The sequence below is a fragment of the Ovis canadensis genome, chromosome 14 (genome assembly GCF_042477335.2).
Source record: "Ovis canadensis isolate MfBH-ARS-UI-01 breed Bighorn chromosome 14, ARS-UI_OviCan_v2, whole genome shotgun sequence".
Taxonomy (NCBI): domain Eukaryota; kingdom Metazoa; phylum Chordata; class Mammalia; order Artiodactyla; family Bovidae; genus Ovis; species Ovis canadensis.
In genome coordinates, this window is record NC_091258.1 from 59,534,445 (window position 1) to 59,553,213 (window position 18,769).

Sequence of the window (18,769 nt, forward strand, 5' to 3'; positions counted from 1 at the left end):
GTGGACTTGGCCCCCCCACGGTGTCTGCTACAACAGCCCACCCAGACACGCTCACCCAAACACAGCTCCTCAGTCGCTTCCCTGCACCAATGATGAGTGATTAGAGAGGAATGGTTCCAGTCCAGGTTGAGTTTAATCGGGAGTTTCAGAGACGGGAGGGGATTCACTGGAAATACCGATGTCTGGGACAGGGGCCTGGTTGAGTGCTGACTTAAAAAGACCTAGGGGACCCTAACTTAGGAGAGTCCTTCCTATGTCTCAGGGTTATGGACCTAAAGGGGTTGGGTCCCGGGGAGGTCACTGGGTCATCCTGGAGCTCTACTGGGATGGTACGAGAAGCTGTTTCGGGGGGTACTCCAAGTAACATGTAAGGGAGTTCTATCTGGGGTTCCAGATGTAAAGAGCTGAGTTAGCAGAGGGGACCCCGAAAGATCCTGCTGGGGAAAGGGTGGGGCTATCTAGGGTGTTTCACAGAAACAATCAAGGGGCCTCGATTTCACAGAAATCATCAAGTGGGCTCCTTGTGGGTGGGAGAGGGGTATCATACTGCCCCAAATATTGGGGACTGTTTACTCCCTAGCAGCCATTTTGGGGTTTTAATGTAAGACCCCAAAGGCTGGACATTGTCCACATAATCACTGATTTGCAACATTAGCATACGCTGGTTGTCCCACAGGACGGTGGGGACTGGAAAATCAGTCCAGGTTCTGGGTTTGCGTCCTAAGAGGACAGGCCTGGGGGTGCCACTCGGCTCCTCTTCAATAGCTGCCGGAGCTGTGGACAAAACAAGACGGGGAAGAAGTTTGAGAGGCTGCAGGGAGAGATGGGGCAGGCGCACCCTGTGAAGTTGGGGGTTAGAAAGAAGTGAGTCGAGTCAGATGGATTTGAAGGTTAAATGCGTGGGAATGGGGGTGAAGCCTCGTGCACACAATGAATCAAGGCTCCTGAGCAAAGGTGTTGCTGGCTGGGAGTTCCCACCTTGTGATTAGCATTGAGGACTGGGAGTCCAAGGGGAGAAGCTAGGAGTCAGTCACATTTGAGGGTCAGAAGTCCCACTCTGAGGTCAGGACTAAAAGTCAGGGGGCTGGAGGTTATCCTGGGGATCAAAGGTCACACCTTAAGGTCAAGATTCAGGGTTAAAAGTAGAGGTCATACTCTGAGGTCAGGGTTTAAATAGAGATCAGGTGGAGTCACCTTATCAGGCAGGGGAGCAGACACTGAGGTCCACGGTCACTTTTGTTTTCTGGCTGTGCTGCACGCCATGTGGGATCTTAGTTTCCAGACCAGGAATCAAACCCAAGCCCCTTGCAGCGGAAGTGGGAAGTCTTAACCACTGGACTGCCAGGGAAGTCTCTCAAGGTCACATTTTGAAGTTGGGGTTGGAGAAGGGTTAAGGTCACCTTCTGAGACCACAAGTCACCCTCTAAAGTCAGGAATGGATGGGGTCAGAGGTTCACCCTGCAGTAAGGGCTGGCTCAGCACTCACCCCCTCGGGGCCCGGCCCAGGCCGTAGCAGGTGGACAGGCTGCTCGTTCTCCAGGTTGCGCAGTGTTGGATCCGCTCCAGCTGCCAGCAGGCGCCGCACAATGGCCTCCTGGGCCGGCCCAGGGGGCAGGGCGGCTGCCATGTGGAGGGCGGTGTTCCCATGGGCCTGGAGACAGTGAGGGGAGGACTGCTAAGGATGCAGACTCAGCTGGCCAGGGCTCTCGACCTCACACTCTCTATATTGCCACGTTCACGTCCCACATGTCCCCTCTCATGTCCCCGAGCCCTGCTCCACACCACATTCCATACAGCCCTATGCCCAACACGTGCCTCAGGTCTAGGTCCACATCCTATACATCGTCCCCTCCACAGCCACAGCCCACAGGACCCCCAGCACCCAGCTGCCCATCTCTGCCACATCTCACCCAATCTGCACATTCCAGCCCAGGCCCCTACCTTCATGTTGACAAAGGCCCGCAGGTCTCCCTGTGGCAGTGCCAGTAGCAGCTGAACAAGGGTCGGGTTGGCAGCCTGCACAGCCAAGTGCAGAACAGTCTTGTTGCTCTTGATTTCCTGTGGAGAGGGAAATGGCAGAGGTCAGGCCAGTCCTCATACCCAGGCCTCCAGCCATGGAACCCAAGAGCCTTTAGAGACTCTGTTCCTCTTTTGCAAGCATCCATATGTGCATCGGAGAAGGCGATGGCACCCCACTCCAGTACTCTAGAAAATCCCATGGACAGAGGAGCCTGGCAGGCTGCAGACCACGGGGTCACTAAGAGTCGGACACAACTGAGCGACTTCACTTTCACGCATTGGAGAAGGAAACGGCAACCCACTCCAGTGTTCTTGCCTGGAGAATCCCAGGGACAGGGGAGCCTGGTGGGCTGCCGTCTATGGGGCTGCACAGAGTCGGACACGACTGACGCGACTCAGCAGCAGCAGCACATGTGCATTATACAGCTGCACGCACTGAGCACTCTACAAGAACACCAGATTTAAGGGGGTGCCGTTCAGATCATGCAGCAGTGGTAAAGACTTTGCCTGCCAGTGCAGGAGACACAAGAGACATGGTTTCCATCCCTGGGTTGGGAAGATCCCCTGGAGGAGGAAATCGCAACCCACTTCCCCTGGAGGAGGAAATCGCAACCCACTCCAGTATTTTTGCCAGGAAAATCCCACGGACAGAGGAGCCTTGCGGGCTACAGTCAAGGGCTTGTAAAGAGGTGGACACAACTGAGCAATTGAGCGAACACAAGCACACATTCAGATCATAAGCACCATTGAACTGTATATTCATTAAGACAGTCTTCCAGCCCAGGTATCATTGAGAAAAAGACTCCTTTTCTAGTCCTCCAAAGTAGCTCTCTGGATTTCTGGACTAGTAGCTGCCCTGGCCAGCCCACATTCTATTGAACACAATAAAATGCACCCACATCTCACATGGACTATTTTATCTACAAGGATGGGAGCTGAGAAGCACTTATCAGTGGACTACCTAACCCTGTATCTATTTCCATATTGAGTAGCTCTCTTCATATTTTGAAGCAAATAAAGACATTTTCCACAATGAAACTTTATTATGTACCTTCAAAGAATCCCTAATGATAATAAACATGGAAAATTGTGTGTTTAGACATAGAAAACATACTAAAAGGGAAACAGGGTGGGGGAGGATAAATTAGGAGTTTGGGATTAGCAGAAACAAACTACTACATATAAAATAGACAATCAGGGTCCTACTGTGTAGCACAGGGAACTAGACTTAGCATCCTGTAATAGACCATAATGGAAAAGAATATGGAATAGAATATGTATATATATGTACAAATAAATCACTATGCTGTATACCTGAAACTAACACGATGTTGTCAATCAACTATACTTCAATAAAAAATTTTTTAAAAAGGAAAGAAAAGGATCTATCATTGCAATGTGTGGGCTTTATTTGGATCGTAGTTTTTTTGGTTTACTTTTTTAATGAAAAAAATAAATGTATGTTACCTTGCTTGCATGCTCAGTCACTAAGTTGTGTCAGAATCTTTGTGACCCCAGAATCTACAGCCTGCCAGGCTCCTTCTTCCATGGGATTTTCCAGGCAAGAATACTGGAGTGGGTTGCTATTTCCTTCTGGAGGGGACCTTTCCAACCCAGGGATCGAACCCTCGTCTCCTGCTTGGCAGGCGGATTCTCTACTGCTGTGCCACCTGGGAAGCCCTTATGTTACTTTAGAGCCAAACAAAAATTTGAACACAAAATATTTGGTATTATGAGACTGTTAATTTTTTTAAGGTGGAATAATGGTACTGAGGTTAAAAAGAATTCTTATCTTTTAAGACAAATATTTATAGGCATAATTTTACCCATAAAATTATAAGCTTGGATTTACTTAAAAATAATACAGGGAAGTGGAGAAGCGAATGGGATAGGACTAGCTTTGAGTTGCTGGTTATTTATGTTGGGTAGGTGGAGTTTCAGAGAAGGCGATGGCACCCCACTCCAGTACTCTTGCCTGGAAAATCCCATGGATGGAGGAGCCTGGTGGGCTGCAGTCCATGGGGTCGCAGAGTCAGACACGACTGAGCGACTTCACTTTCACACATTGGAGAAGGAAATGGCAACCCACTCCAGTGTTCTTGCCTGGAGAATCCCAGGGACGGGGGAGCCTGGTAGGCTGCTGTCTATGGGGTCGCACAGAGTTGGACATGACTAAAGCGACTTAACAACAGCAACAGGTGGAGTTTATTGTATCAATATCATTTTCTGTACTTTATCTGCGTTCAAAGTTCTTTAACTAAAACAAAAAAAATCCAAAACAATGAGTGGATGTGTAATTCTTTCAGCCAGCCTTTGAAGGAGCTACTGTCAGAAAGGAGGAGAGTATATGTATTAAGAGCTGGATTCTAGGGTCAGGCCACCTGGGCTTGAATTCCCTCTCTGACACTTACAAGGTACAAGATTTTTGAGTCCTGGAGCCTCAGTTTCATTATCATTAAAATGGAGAAGGCACTAATAGCACACACATCAAAGAATGTTTGTGAGGATTCAATTAGCTAATTGGTGAAACTCAGTGTTTGATAATAGTTAAGTGCTTGATAAATGTAAGCTAAAATCATTAATATTATTCCCAGTTGACAACTGGGACACAGAGAAGTGAAGTAGCATGTTTAAGTTCACGCCACTGACAAGGGGCAAGTCAGCATTTATTTAGCCTTCTTGGACATTCAAGAGCTCCCGTCCCACATGCCCTCCTGGGGGCTAGCTGTCCACTGCCCAGCTCACCTGGCTGGTGTGATCAGCACCCATGTGCAGCAACATCTTGACGCAAGCCAGCCTGTCCTGGGCCTGGGTACTCAGTACTGGGGGATATAGGTCAGGTGGGTGCATAGCCACGTTGAGGGCCAGGATGGCTGTGTGGAGTGGGGTGAGGCCTGCAGAGCAGAGACAGTGAGGACTCTGTATCTGGAGCACTCCCCTGACCCAGCCCCACCTGCCACAACACCCTGCCCACAATTCAACTTACCCTCAAAGTCTCTGGCTTCTATGTCAACTCGAACCCCTGAGTTAATTACAGCCTGGAGGAGAAGGCAGAGAGCTGGCTTAGAGTCTCTCCAGGCCATGTAGCCCTGGAAGTCAGGATCTAGGCAATCTAGCCCATCCCACTCATCCCATCTGCCAAACGGACATACCGAGAGGACTCTTGGGAGCCCATACGTAGCGGCCACGTGTAAGACAGAACGTCCTCGATGGTCAGTGGCATTGGGTTCCGCTCCCAGGTTCAGTAGATCCTCCACAATCAGGGGTTGGTTGGCAGCAGCAGCCACCAGAAGAGGGGTCTGCAGGTGTCAGGAAAGGTCAGTCTGGGGCCCCCATCCTCTACCCTCTGAAAACCAGGGACCCAGGCCCTCAGCCCTTTTGCCCTCAGATCCAGGAGACCAAGCCTCCAGCCCTCACCTTGCCCTTATGCTCACGAATGTCCAGATGTCTGTATGCTTGGAGCATCTCAGCTGCGGCGTATGCTGCCCAGCGCAAACCCCGCGCCGCAAACAGGTGCAGGAGCCTGGGGACAGGTTGGGGGTAGCAATGAGCACAGCACCCCAGCTGAGCAGGGAGCCCACAGACTCCACTCCCCTGTACTCACGTGTCTCCCTCCTCATCCTGCGCCAGCAGCTTTTGGGGCCCTAGAGCCAGCATGTGAGCACGGGCAGTGTCCAGGGATGGTCCAGTGACCACAGGAGGCAACTGTGGAGGTCCTGAGGGAAGCCCAGAAGCCCTCCAGGATCCTGCCTGTGGCAGGGAAGGGTCTGCATAGAGCCGAGTGTCCAGGGGGTCCTGAAGGGTACAGAGGGTGGGGAGAGCCAGTCAGCTGAGAATTCCCTTTCCACCACATACATATACATACAGAGTGCTAGGCAGAGTGGCTGGATGTTCCATCTGCGGCCAGTAACCCTGGACCTTTGGGCCTCAGTTTTGCCCATCTGAGGAATGGGTTCCTAACCCAGACATATCAGAATGCTGTGCTGCAATAAGGGCAACTGGGCATCTCAGGGACCCTTCAGCATCCAGTTCCCATTGTCAGTCTCACCTCCATCCCCAGGGGAAACGAACACGGCCGCCCTGGGTCCGAGGGTGAGTAGAAGTCAGGAGTCAGAAAACTTTCAGCAGCAGAAGCAGGATAAGAGTAGAGGCTGTCCGTGTAGGCAGCATGCGTGTTGGGGTCCCAGTCTACAAAGCCAGTGGGGGGTGCCAGGCTGCCAAGTCCAGAACCCACAGTCTCCTGGTGTGCTGGGAAGTGAGTATGGCCTGTGTGTGAGAGAAGGAGCAGGGGCAGGCCCGGTTACCAGAGTCAGGGAAGCGGAAGCCCAGACAGGAGCTGTATGAGGGCCCAGTGTCCCCAGGATACAGAAAGCTAGTACTTCTGGGGCACCAAAGGGCTGGAGGTTTGGACTATGGGGGCCTAAATGCCTGAACACTGAGTGAGTGAGGGCCTAAACTCCAGGCTGGGAGCCTGGGCCCCAGGACTACCTGCATAAACTACTGAGCTTCAGAGAATCTGGGAGATAAAACTTCTACCAGGTCTCAGCAAGAATAAGGGCCTAACATCTAAGTTCTAGAAAGTTCTAAGAGCGGGGATGTTTGAGTCCCTGAGGGAACCCAGTGAGTTTCTAGACTTACCAGCTTCACCTTCATTCACAGATGAAGTCAGGGGCTGGGCCAGGGGAGGTGGGAACTGTCCCTGTAGAGGCCAAAACAAAAAGAAACAAGGGGGAATTTATCCAGCAGACTCCGCGGCACCCATTCCCCACCTACAGGGCATCTAAGTCAGAACTACATCTCTCCTCAGCCCTGAGGGCCCTTGCCCACCAGGACACGGCCTCACGGGAGTTGTAGTTTATAGGGCGTCCTGGGGCTCACCGGTAGCCCACCGGCGTCTGGCTGCTGCTGGCGGCGCCTCTGTTCTTCTAGCAGCTTCTTCACCGTCTGTGACGGGCAATGGCTGCGCTCATTCCGGCTCACTGCGGGGTGAGGAGGGAGTGAAGTTATCAGGGGTCTTTAAGTCACCCAAAGGCGCGGGGGAGTGGATCTGAACATCCTCCTCGCCCTCCCGCGCGGAAAAAACTGGCACATTGCTGTCGCCTGAGAACTCCAAAGCCAATCTACGATTTCGGGTGAGGCGCCGCAGCCGCCTCCGCCGTTTCCTTCCTTTTGCTCCGCACTTTCCCCTCTGACCCAACTTTCCACCAGCGTCGTGGAAACTAAGGAAGGGGGTGGAAGGCGCCCTCTGCAGCCCCCCTCCCTCTGACCGCCACTTCCGTGAAAAATCCCACCGCACCCCACCCCCAGATCTCCCAGTCCTGAGGAATTCGGGGGGATGCCGGGCTTCCCTTCACAGAGACGCACATCCAGGTTCCCAAATCTCCCTGCCCTAGAAGCTGCCCTGATACTTTTCCTTGGGAAACCAGATATCCGAGTCCACAGCCCCTCTCCCTGAGGAACCACGAATTCAACAGTCCCCTGGCTCTTCAGGGATCCAAAAGTTCGGACCTTGCCCCCTTCTTCACACCCAGGAGTCCAAGCCTCACCCCACAGGAGTCTGGGAGACTCTTAACTGCTACCCCAGGACCCAGGAGTCCGGGCCTCAGCTCCCAGTTTCCAGACTCCTTGTTCACGCGACCCCAGAGGCCTGGGCCCTCGGCCCTCACCCGGTTCGGGCGGAAAAAGGGTTAAGCGCGGGAGGGCGGACTCGGAAACAGCCCAGACGCGACGCGCTGACGTCACGGCGCTCACGCAAGGGAATCTTCCATCTCCCTCTTCCTCTCTACCCCATACACCAGGTGTCCGGCTCCGAAACACGATGCGTGGCCAAGCGTGGCGTTCGTGGAATCCCCGCACATGGGGAATTCCTGCTAAGCCCGGGGATCCGGGCCGGGCGGCAACTCGGGAAATCCCAGGGTGGGGGGCAGGATCACGGGCAGAGAGCATCCCTGCAGCCAAGCCTTGGACATTGCCTATCAAGACCTTGGCCAATTTCAAACGCCCCCAAGGTCTCAATCCAGCCTCTTTCTCGAGTATGGCGGCTGGGTCGCCAGCCCCTCCTCCTAGGACTCAGGCAGTGCTCGGGGCCTCCCAGCACTTTCACCCCCAGGACCTAAGATTCCGGATCCCCAGTCCTTTAGCTCTCCGGACTCGGAGCCCAGAATCCCAGCCGCTCCTACATCACGACCCAGGACTCTGCACCCTCTGCCCCCTGCACACATTGGGTTCTCACTCTCAGCTTGATGCTAGACCCCTCACTCCTGATGTCCATCTCCGTCCCTCCGAACTTCAGGAGTCCGTTCCCCAGCCCCTCTCTTAGGGGCCGAGCGTACTTCACCTCCCCGCCCCCCAGTTACCTCGGGGATTCCGTGGTGCTGATTGCGGGCCCCCAGGGCCCCGGCCTCGGCGCTGCGCCAGCGTCGCTGCTTCCCCGCGGAGCCGCCGCCGGGTCCCCGATCTTGGACCGAGTCTCCCCGCGAGTTTTTAAACCAGAGAGTCTGGCCCCGCCCAGTGCTGGGCAGGGCCCCGCCCACAAGCCCGGGAGTCCCCGCGGTGCGCTCGAGCGAATCTGGTGTCTGAATGGGCGGAGCTCATTTTGAAGGCCCGACTCCGAAGTCTCCTGGGAAAGAGGAATTGGGAACCCTATCTTTGGTCTGAGGGAGAAGGTGCCTCAGAGGCACCCTGAGAGGGTGGCGGACTCCTGAAGAAGGAGGGAACTGGGGACCCGAATTTCTGAATCTTTGTCCAAGTGGATGTTGGAGGCCTTGACTTCAAGGCCCTGGGCTGGTAGAGGGTGGGAGGACGCTGCCAGTAATACCAGGTCCAGGGAGAAGGGGGCTGGGGTTCTGGACTCCTTGGTCTCAAGGCAGGAAAGGTCTGTAGGTAAGAGTAATATAGATGAACTCAAATGTCCCCTCTTCCCCACATCACCGTCTTTTTCAGAGGCCAGTTCTCATTTGTTCATTCGTCGTTAAAAAGAATTTATTAGTGCAAGGGAGGCACTTTGCTGGGTGCTGTGGTGTATCTGTGAACTAAGCAGGCAGGAATTCCCAGCCCTCGGGCAGACTGTCATTCCAGTGGGAGGCTCGTTTCTCAGTTCCCATCTTGGTTACCATGTAAATCACATTTCTCCCCTGCGTTCAAGACTGTGCTCTCCTAGTTCTCCTCCCTCACTTGCTGCTCCTTCCGTTTCCCTGCCTGTTTACTCCTCGTCACCCTTTCTTGGTGCTGGGGGAGGTAGTGTTGCTCCCGTGTCTCTACTCACTTCCTTGATGATCTCATCCAGTCTTATGGCTTTAAATACCATCCATGAGCCATCAGTCCCCAAATTTACATCTCCAGACCAGACATCCCATGAACTCAAAAGAGGCCGCTGTGGTCATTCAGCTTCTCCACAGGGAGTTCTATCAGGCATTTCCAACTCAGTTTGCCAAACCTAGGCACTTTTTCATCTAAACCTACCTCCCTTCCTTCTCCATCCTATCAAAGGATTCTCTGTCCTTTGTTGCTCAGACCAGAATCTTTGGTCACCCTGGACCCCTCTCTCTCATACACACTCATATCCACTCCGTCAGCAAGTTTTGTCGTCTCTACTTAAAAAATCTTGCCAGAATCTCCCCAGTGCCCACACCCTGGTCTACCTGTCACGTCTCACCTGGACAATCATAGCAGCCTCCCTGGCCTCTCTGACCCTCCCCCTGGTTTGTCCCTGAAGGCAGTCAGAGGGATCCATCACCTCTCCCCCTCCCACACAGACACACAGGAAGCAGGTGGCCTTGTCACCAGCAGGGTGACATCCGCTATTGCTGCCTCTCCGCTCCCCCATTGTTCCTCAGGACTTCTCTGGACCAAAGCCCTTTGAGAGGTCCCTTCCAGCCCCCAGCCCATCATGGTCCTGCCAGGCAACATCCTGTTCCTGCTTTTGCTCCCAGGTGAAGCCAGTGGTTACGGGGGCTGTGGGGGGGTGGTGTTAGAGTTTTGTGAACAGGACAGTTTGGGGTGGCATCTAAAGGGAGGGGTGCTGAGGGCGGGTCCTTCTCTCAGTGCCCTTTCCTTTCCAGAAATAAACTTCTGGGCTGATTCTTTGGGAAGGGAAGCTGAATTTGGATGGCTGCCTGTCCATCCCTTTCTACTGCTGCGTCTCTGGCTCTACTTCTGATTTCCTGTCTCTCTCTGGGTCTCTGGGCACTCCCCTCCCACTTGGCCCCTCTTCTCATTTGATCTCTGTGGAGTGGAGGTTATTTCTCAGGGCATCTCCTTTCCCTGCACCCTGTTTTGAGAACCACCTCTGCCCACTGATCTGCCTTCCCTCTCCTTCCACAGTGGCTACAGCTCAGATGACCCCAGGTGAGAAGTCAACACTCCCTCCCCTTTGCAGCATCACTTCAGGTCCTGCTTGCATTCCTAAAGTGTGGCCTGTGAGTCCTGAATCTCACTTCTCATCCTTAAGTTGGAGCCGCCGGAGGATCTGCAGCCCTCTCTGGGTCCCCATGTCACCATCCTCATCACCAAACTGAAGGCCCAACGATGCGCCAACCCCCCGACCTGTCTTCAGGGGTACTCACTGTGCCCAAAGCACAGTCCTGGAAGCAATAGGACATCCCCAGCTTCTCTCTGAATCTCCATTGCCCCTTTCCTTCCCCAGGAAGGAGTCCCACCCACCCTCAAAGGGATTTCCTTTGCATCATATGCCTGAAGCCCAGCCTTGAGCGTCTGGAACCCCCCTCAGCTGCCTCTTGTCTTGGTCCCCACCCTTCAGGTTCCTGTTCCGGATGTGGGCCCCTCTCTCTGCCACTCCTGGCAGGCCTTGTGGCTGCGGATGCTGTTGTGTCACTACTAATTGTGGTGGTGGTGTTTGTGTGTGCTCGCCTACGCAGCAGGCCCACCCAAGGTGAGAATGGGGACAGGGCTGGGCCTAAAGGGACAAGATGTCCCTAGGGAGGGGGTCCCCAGGGTGGGGGTCCCCCTTGGGCAAGCCCTCGAGGTTCCGGGGAAACCCTGGGGGCGGTGCTTGGGGGAACTCCTGAGAAAACCCCTGAGGCTAGGGGTCCCCAAGGGGGTGGAGGTGTGGGTGGGATGTGGGTGGTCAGGCCTCATGTTTTCTCTCCCCCACCCCCAGAAGATGACAAAATCTACATCAACATGCCTAGCAGGGGTTGACTTCCCTGTAACTGCGAGTTTTGACTTCTGACCTTCTCATCCTGCATGTGGGTGGCGGCACAAGAAAATCCACCCTGCTTTGGGGCTGGAATAAAGCCATTGGAATACTTCTTGTTTTAATTCTTTCTCAAAGGCTCCTTCTCATTTATCTGTTTTCTGAGTCCTTGATCCCCCCAGGACTCCATATATCCCCACCCCATCAGCCCAGGGATCTGGAATAACTCAGCATTGCTTGTGTGCTCGAATGTTTATTTGGGGGCAATAGTGGGGAGAGGTCTGACATCTTATGGAGGCCACTCTGTGCATCTGTGTCTTGGTGAGATTAGGAGTAGAGTGCTGAGCAGGCATCAGGAATGACTGGATCCAGACATCAGGTTGTTGACTGCCCTGCTTTGGACTCATTTGTAATATGGCCTCTGTGTATTGAGGTCGCTGTAGACATCTGTCCTCTGGCCCTGGAGCTCCTAAGGGATGGATAGGGTATGGACCATCAGTGAAAGGACCACCAGGGTATGGACCAAATAAACTGAAAATCTAGCTTTCTTCCAGGGGCTGGCAAGGCCTCTGGAAGCTTCTTCAACTTTGTAGCCATGAAAGAGATCTGGGATTTTATTCAAAGGCATTCAGTGTTCGCCTCTTCCCTCTGCCTCACCATTACGCCCCAGGCAAGGGGCCTTTGGGTGTGCTCTTCTCTCTGCCTGGAACACCAGTCCCCCAGATATTCCCATGGGAGGCTCCTTCTCCCCTTTCTAGTCTCAGCTCATGGCATTTTCTCAGAGAGGCATTTCTCTTTTCCTTTGACCACATGGCATGTGGAACAGAGATCAAACCTGGGCCCCCCTGCATTGGAAGCACAGAGTCTTAACCACTGGACCACCAGGGAATTCCCTGAGAGACATTTCTTGGTTCCCTCATCTCTAGTTTCTCCTCCTCTCAGCCCAGTCCTTGTCACATCAATATGCTTTATTTTCTTCACACTGCCTCCCCAAGTGATCTTGTTAATTTGCTTCAAGACTGTCTCTCCAGCTAGGATGTAAGCTCGCCAGCATCTAGCCTAAATAACCCCTCAACAAATTTCACCAAAGGAATGAATGAATTGGGGCTTTGCCCTAAAATGTTACTGCCTCCCAGGAACTGGAAATTCCCTTGAGTCTTCTGGTCCTCATGGAGCCAAACTTGAGATTCTTATACTTTACAGAGAGACTTTCAAGCCACGAGTGGGGCAAACCAGAGCTGGTTGCAGACAAATAAAACAGACTTCACAGAGCAGGGTTCACAGTGGGGGTGGGGTAAGGGTCTGTGGCCCCAAGATGCCCGCCTCAGATATCCCTAAAATCACATACAAATGCCTGGTCTGGGAGTTCATCTTTCTGGAGAGGGTCTGTTTGTCTTCCATTAGATTCTCAGAGGAACTCATGACCCCGTAAAGGGTTAAGAATAACACTGACGGGGTGGAAGATGGAAAGATGACATTTGCATCATGGTTCTTAGTTGCGGCCTATGGGATCTAGTTCCCTAACCAGGGACTGAACCTGAGCTCCCTGCATTGGGAGCGTGGAGTCTTGGCCATTGGACCACCAGGAAAGTCCCTGTATCATCGTTCTTAAGGAGGGTTTCAAGGATACTTGCACTGCCCGTAGATTATATGAACAGTTTTACGTTTTTCGTATGGATTTTTTCTGAGGAGTCTCTGGCTTTTGTCAGTTTCTCAAAAGGAGACAAGATCTGCTCCCTGCCCCCCACTATTAATTCTAAAACTCCTCATTTTAAAGTTAGTAAATTGGGTTGAATTATATCCTCTGCTCTTCAGAGGACTTCTCTGAGAAATCAGCATGTCCTGGGCTGGGCTTTTCCTGCCTTCTGGCTGAGGCAAATCATCCCTGAATTTCCCCTCCGTACATGGTAAGCTGAGCGTAAGGTCATGACTGATCACTGAAAGCAGTTTTGGACGCTTCATGTTCAGTGTTTGAGGAGCTCCTGAGAAAGTGGCTTCAGGGTCTGGGTTCTGCCGGGACTGGGAGAGGGCCATTTCGGACAGACAACCACAGGGCCGGAGTGAGAGATGAGGCAAGAACTTGGTTTCCTTACCTGATAAGGCGACTCTGTCTCCGTGATGTGCTGTTTCCGGGTCACTGCTCAGGGGTGGGGTGAGAATTGGGACTATTTTCTTGTTCCAAAGTCAGCCCCTCCATCACCTCCCTTTGGGAGGTTGTGACTTGGGAGCTTACCCTTCCCTTGCCAGGCAAGTCCTCAGAGGGTCCCAGGCCATCCCCAGCCAGCCCCACTCACCCTCCGCAGCCCCTCGCCCCCGAGGGACCAGCCGACCCAGGGAGTACACAGCCAGAGCGATGAGGAGGGTCAGCATCAGGTCCCCCAGCACGATCCCTGCCAGCACGCCTGGGCTCAACGAGGAGCAGTTGCATTCTGGGAATGGATGTGTTATAGGAGTCAGGGGAGGCCACTGGGAGTAGGAATTGGGAGGAGGTGTCAGTCATCAGCGGGGGAGGTGTGGAGAGGCCGGGGAAGGGTCCAGAGGTGGGGCGATCTTTGGGAGGTAGGGTGGGGGATTGCAAGGTCTAGACCTACCCCTCTGGGCCTGGACGAGGCTGAGACCTGAGGAGAGGAAAAGAAGGTAAACCGAGACACGGGGCTGTGACTGCGGGGTAGGCATAGAAGCTGGGGAGGGTGTCTCCTGATGCCCGGCGCGCACGAGAAGGAGCTGGGGGCCGTCATCAAGGCCTCTGGACTGTGTTCCTTCTACATCGACTTGTCCTGTCGCAACACTCTTAGAGTCCGCTCCCTCTGCTTCTCCCCGAGGCTAAATCTTGGGGCGGGTAGGAGCGCAGGCTCTGGGAGAGACTCATAGGGTTTGGGGAGCTGGGGATCTGCTGCAGTCCCAACACTCCCCCGCCCCACTTCAATTCTCTCTTTCCACCCAGCTCCCTGCCCTGCCCCGTGCTGAGCCCAGAAGCTGCAGAAGCCCCCAACTCACCACCCACAGTCAGAAGGAGAGATAGGAGCCTATCGGAGGGTCTAAGGCCCCCCATGATGCAGGCAACGCTGCTGGACACCACAGTCCAAGGCGGGTGGGATGTGGCGTAGTGTCCAACCAAGTAAAGGAGGAAGTCTGAGGTGGGTGGTGGCAGGAGGGAGGAGGGGACGGTGGGGGAGGAGGAACAGAGACAGACAGACATCACCAAAGAGAGTCAGGCCCAAACACCCCAGGCTGCAGCCTCCAGTGGTTAGAATGAAGGGCGATGGGCGCATGTGTCCATTCAACCTCCACCCCCAGACAGAGGTCCACCATCATTGTCACAGGAGGGTCTCTGGCTGACTGTGATTGGAGCTAATCTCTGCCTCTTCCTGGCTGGACAACCTTGAGCAAAGTCACTCAACCTCTCTGGGCCTCAGTTTCCTCACCTGTAAAACAAGGAGTAAAATAATACCTACTTTGAAGGGTGTTGTGAGGGTTGAATAAATTTGTATCTCTAGAACAGGGTCTGACACTTGTCAGCTTTTTATAAGCACCAGTTATATTTATTTGACAATCAGAACCTTGTAATGTTCATAGGATATTAAAAGAGACCACCAGGATACGGGTTTTAGTAACGCACAGGCACCCTGTCCAAGTGTTAATGCATTTAAACCCAAGCACACCATTCTGAGGCAGCTTCCCTGGTAGCTCAGTTGGTAAAGAATCCACCTGTAATTCAGGAGACCCTGGTTTGATTCCTGGCTTGGGAAGATCACCTGGAGAAGGGATAGGCTACCCACTCCAGTATTCTTGAGTTTCCCTGGTGGCTTAGATGGTAAAGAATTCACCTGGAATGCGGGAGATCTGGGTTGGGAAGATCCCCTGGAGGAGGGATAGGCTACCCACTCCAGTATTCTTGCCTGGAGAATCCCCATGGACAGAGGTGCCTGGTGGGCTACAGTCCATGGGGTCGCGAAGAGTCAGACATGACTGAACAATGAAGCACAGCACACCCTCCTGAGGAGGTAGATGCTTTTATTCCATTTTAGAGAAGGATAAAGACACTCGTCCAAAGTGACACAGCAAATAAATGTGGACATAGAACCCAGGACCCAAGGACAGATATCTGACCCTTGAAGAAAAAGAGAAAAGAACCAAGATGGAGGCGAGGGAAGGAGAAAGTGGCGACCAGGCAGAGAAAGAGGGAGAAGACTAGGCAGTCACACAGATGCACACAGCACAGACCCAGGCCTAGGGCTTTGGGGTGTGGCAGGTGGGGGCAATGGGTGACACTCGGCCAGGCTGGGCTGCCCCTGTCAAATGAGGAAGTGGCTGGAAGCCCGTACTGAGAGAGGCCACCCAGGAGATGACAAGGACTTTTAGCCGCAACAGGAGAGGAGCCACAGCTGGGGAAGGAGGAACCTGAGGTTAGGGGCTACAGGGGGATGGGCCAGCGGCAGGAAGCCCCGTCCAGGCGGCACACTCACAGTTCCCCGGGCCTGGGCTCAGGAAAGAAAAAGGGGAAACTGGATGCCAGTCATGAGACAGACCCTGAGTGACTTGTTGGAGTTGGGGGTGGGTATTTGGAGTCCGGAAGAGGGTAAACACTGCCACTGCCCAGGCCTGGCCGAGTCCTGTCACAGAAGAATCAACACGCCGCTACCACCCCCAGGTCTGGAGTGAGCAGGGCCTGCCTGCTCAGGCATCTCAAGTGGCTGCAGCCCAGTGAGCCGGGGGCAGTCAGCGACCAGAGGAAGCTCTGAGCCAGGAGGGCCCTGATCTGACTCAGGAGTCAACAGGCTCCCTCTGGCTGGACGTGGGGACGTGACTGTTGGGGGCAGGGCTGGGAGCAGGGGGCCAGGATGTGGCAGCAGTGGTCCAGTTTCTTGTGAGGATTTTGTGAGGTCCGTGAGAATCAGGCCTGCCTGGCACACAGTAAATGCTCAGTGAATGTTAATCATTATCAATATCGTTGTTATTGTTACTAGCAATTCAAGGCTTCCCAGGTGACTCAGTGGTAAAGAATCCGCAGACATGGGTTCAATCCTTGGGTCAGAAAGATCTCCTGGAGAAGCAAATGGCAACCCACTCCAATATTCTTGCCTAGAGAAACCCAAGGACAGAGGAGACTGGCGGGCTATAGTCCATGGAGTCACAAAAGAGCTGGACATGCCATAGTGACTAAACAATTCATGTCTCCAGCTCTGGGCTCCCCTTCAGAAAAAAAAAATCCTCCTTCTACCTCTCAGTCTCAGCCTCCTGATCTGATTCTTCCAATTCCAGCCAGGCCCGGGCTGTCCCCAGTCTAACAGCCCCACAACCCAGGCACCATCTAATCAGATGTGGCTGCAGGGCTGGGTTGGAGTCTTGGGGTCCCCCTTTGGTTGCTGAGATGTGGGGAAGTCCAGGGTGTTCCAAGGGAATGGGCTGAAGTGGTGGCAATGTGAAGCATTCCAATATTTTAACCACAGGTACAGCTGTACTCCCCGGAAATGGAAATGGCAGCCCACTCCAGTGTTCTTGCCTGGAAAATTCCATGGACGGAAGAGCCTGGCAGGCTGCAGTCCATACAGCCCATAGGGTCACAAAGAGCTGGACACAACTGAGTGACTAAGCACAAGCAAAGCTGTACTGGTACAGACCCTAATATGCCAGCTGGTCTCCAGTCCAGAGTCTGCATCCCACTGGGGGAAGGAAGAGACAGAGATGGAGGGCAGACCCCTCCCCGCAGTGCCCAACTCCAGGAAGCAGGGCTGCCCCAAACCCCACGAGATCTGTAAAGTGTCTCAGACTCTTGGCAGCAGCCCAAGCGTTGGGGAAGGTCAAAGTTGACTGTCCCAAAAAACAAGCCATGGGTTGAGTCTGTGACAAGCTCGCCTCTGTGGAAACTACAGTCCCTTCCCCCACTCCCTGCTTCCATTCCTCCCAACCCCACCAGCGTCCACCCTCCCCTCAGCAGCCAGGGGAAGCTTTTTGAAAAGTGAGGCAAATCACTCACTTTTTAAAATGGCCGAAGGATTTGAACAGACACGTCACCAAAGAAGAGATGTGACTAGCCGAATAACATGTGAAAAAGCGTTCAACATCATTAGTCATGAGGGAAACACAAGCTAAAACCACAGTGAAACACCACTACACGCCCACTAGAGTGACGAACATTCAAAAGACAGAGCCTGTCAAGTGTCAGCAGAGATGAGGAGCAATTGGAAATGTGGAATAGAACCATCACTTTGGAAAAGAGCTTCCATTTTCTTATAAACTTAGTCACAGGGACTACTATGGTGGTCCGGGGGTTAAGAATCTGCCCCGCGGTGCAAGGGGCATGTGTTCAACCCCTGATTGGGGAACTAGGATTCCACATGCCTCGGAGCAACTAAGCTGCTGCAACACTGCAATGGAATATCCTGAGTGTTGCAACTAAGACCTGACATTGCCCCCAGAATAAATACATATATTTTTAAATTTTAAATAGTCACCTACACATAGATCCAGCAATTCCACAAAGGAAGAGAACTGCAGAGACCTGCAAACACATATTCAGGGACTTGCCTGGTGGTCCAGCAGATAGCACTCAGCACTCTCAATGCGACCAGGCTGGTAGGGATCGGGCATCCGGGTTCAACCCCTGGTCGGGGAACCCAGGGATTGAACTCCCAGATACCGCAACTAAGCCTACAAGCGGCAGCTAAAGAACCCTGCACGCACCAACTAAGGGCCCACGTGCCTCGGCCAGCACCTAGTGCAGCCAAAATAAATAATAAAAATTTTTAAATTAAAAAAAGAAAACATATGTTTATATAAAGACCTGTCCATCTCTCTGTCCCCTCCTCTTTCCTCCCTTCCCCTTACTTCCCCTACTGGAGCTATACTGGCCTTCTTGCTGTTTCTCCAGTAAGTCAAGCTCATTCTCACCTCAGGGCCTTTATACCTGCTGTCCCTCATGCAGAATTTTCCTCTGGGCCTCTGGCCACTAGACTAAAGACTGTGTCTCCTGGCTTCATTTGCATTTAAAAGGCCATATGACTTCACTCTGGCTGATGGGCCATGTTGGAAGTGAATGAGCAATGTATAGGCCATGGCTTTCATGGAAGGGTATACTCTATCCTTCTTCAACTTTCTCATTTGCTGGAATTTCAGTAAGGGAGTGATCACATTAAAACAAGTGGATGAGGACAAAAGAGCAACAGGATAGAAGGAACCTCTGTACCCATCACATTGGAGGAGCCCTGGACTCATGCGAGAGAGAAACTTCTACCTCATTTAAGCCACCCATGGTAGGTAGTCTCCAAACACAGTCACCAAGATTTTCTTCATCTCAATATGCACATACTACCCCCTCATCAAGAATTACAGAGGGGGAACTTCTCCGATGGTTCAGTGGCTGGGACTCCACACACTTCCACTGCAGGGATAGTGAGGGGCACAGGTTTGATCCCTGGTCAGGGAACTAAGATCTCATGTGGCATGGCCAAAAACAAATACATGTTTAAAAACTTCCCTGGTGGGGAACTCAAACCAGGGTTCTGTGACAATCTAGAGGGGTGCGATGGGGAGGGAGGCAGCAGGAAGGTTCAAGAGAGAGGGGACATATGTACACCTATGGCTGATTCATGTTGA

At 53.0% G+C, this 18,769-nt stretch overlaps 3 protein-coding genes across 5 annotated transcripts; 1 reads left to right on the plus strand and 2 right to left on the minus strand.

Annotated features, from left to right (window-relative positions):
* Positions 1–114: 114 nt before the first annotated feature.
* Positions 115–8,473, minus strand: NFKBID (NFKB inhibitor delta). 2 transcript variants are annotated; one of them, XM_069550605.1, is made up of 12 exons: positions 8,376–8,473; positions 6,898–6,998; positions 6,658–6,718; positions 6,068–6,285; positions 5,624–5,814; positions 5,437–5,542; positions 5,172–5,318; positions 5,006–5,057; positions 4,765–4,913; positions 1,942–2,058; positions 1,487–1,651; positions 115–774 (listed from the first exon to the last, which is right to left on the minus strand). In XM_069550605.1, the coding sequence occupies exons 4-12, from the start codon at positions 6,071–6,073 to the stop codon at positions 721–723; spliced, it is 987 nt and encodes a 328-aa protein (XP_069406706.1). In that variant the 5' UTR covers positions 6,074–6,285; positions 6,658–6,718; positions 6,898–6,998; positions 8,376–8,473; the 3' UTR covers positions 115–720. The 2 variants fall into 2 exon arrangements, with proteins under 2 accessions (XP_069406706.1, XP_069406707.1); XM_069550606.1 differs by lacking the exon at positions 8,376–8,473 and adding an exon at positions 7,566–7,748.
* A 106-nt stretch (positions 8,474–8,579) lies between these two features.
* Positions 8,580–11,298, plus strand: HCST (hematopoietic cell signal transducer). Of its 2 annotated transcripts, none has more exons than XM_069550689.1 (4): positions 8,580–9,950; positions 10,342–10,365; positions 10,778–10,909; positions 11,138–11,298. In XM_069550689.1, exons 1-4 carry the CDS (start codon positions 9,908–9,910, stop codon positions 11,176–11,178), a joined length of 240 nt encoding a protein of 79 aa, XP_069406790.1. In that variant the 5' UTR covers positions 8,580–9,907; the 3' UTR covers positions 11,179–11,298. The 2 variants fall into 2 exon arrangements, with proteins under 2 accessions (XP_069406790.1, XP_069406791.1); XM_069550690.1 differs by having other exon boundaries at positions 11,141–11,298.
* Positions 11,299–11,410: 112 nt separating this feature from the next.
* Positions 11,411–17,246, minus strand: TYROBP (transmembrane immune signaling adaptor TYROBP). The gene is made up of 6 exons (XM_069550677.1): positions 17,151–17,246; positions 14,171–14,598; positions 13,765–13,791; positions 13,468–13,602; positions 13,267–13,310; positions 11,411–11,642 (listed from the first exon to the last, which is right to left on the minus strand). The coding sequence occupies exons 2-6, from the start codon at positions 14,370–14,372 to the stop codon at positions 11,577–11,579; spliced, it is 474 nt and encodes a 157-aa protein (XP_069406778.1). The 5' UTR covers positions 14,373–14,598; positions 17,151–17,246; the 3' UTR covers positions 11,411–11,576.
* Between the last annotated feature and the right edge of the window lie 1,523 nt (positions 17,247–18,769).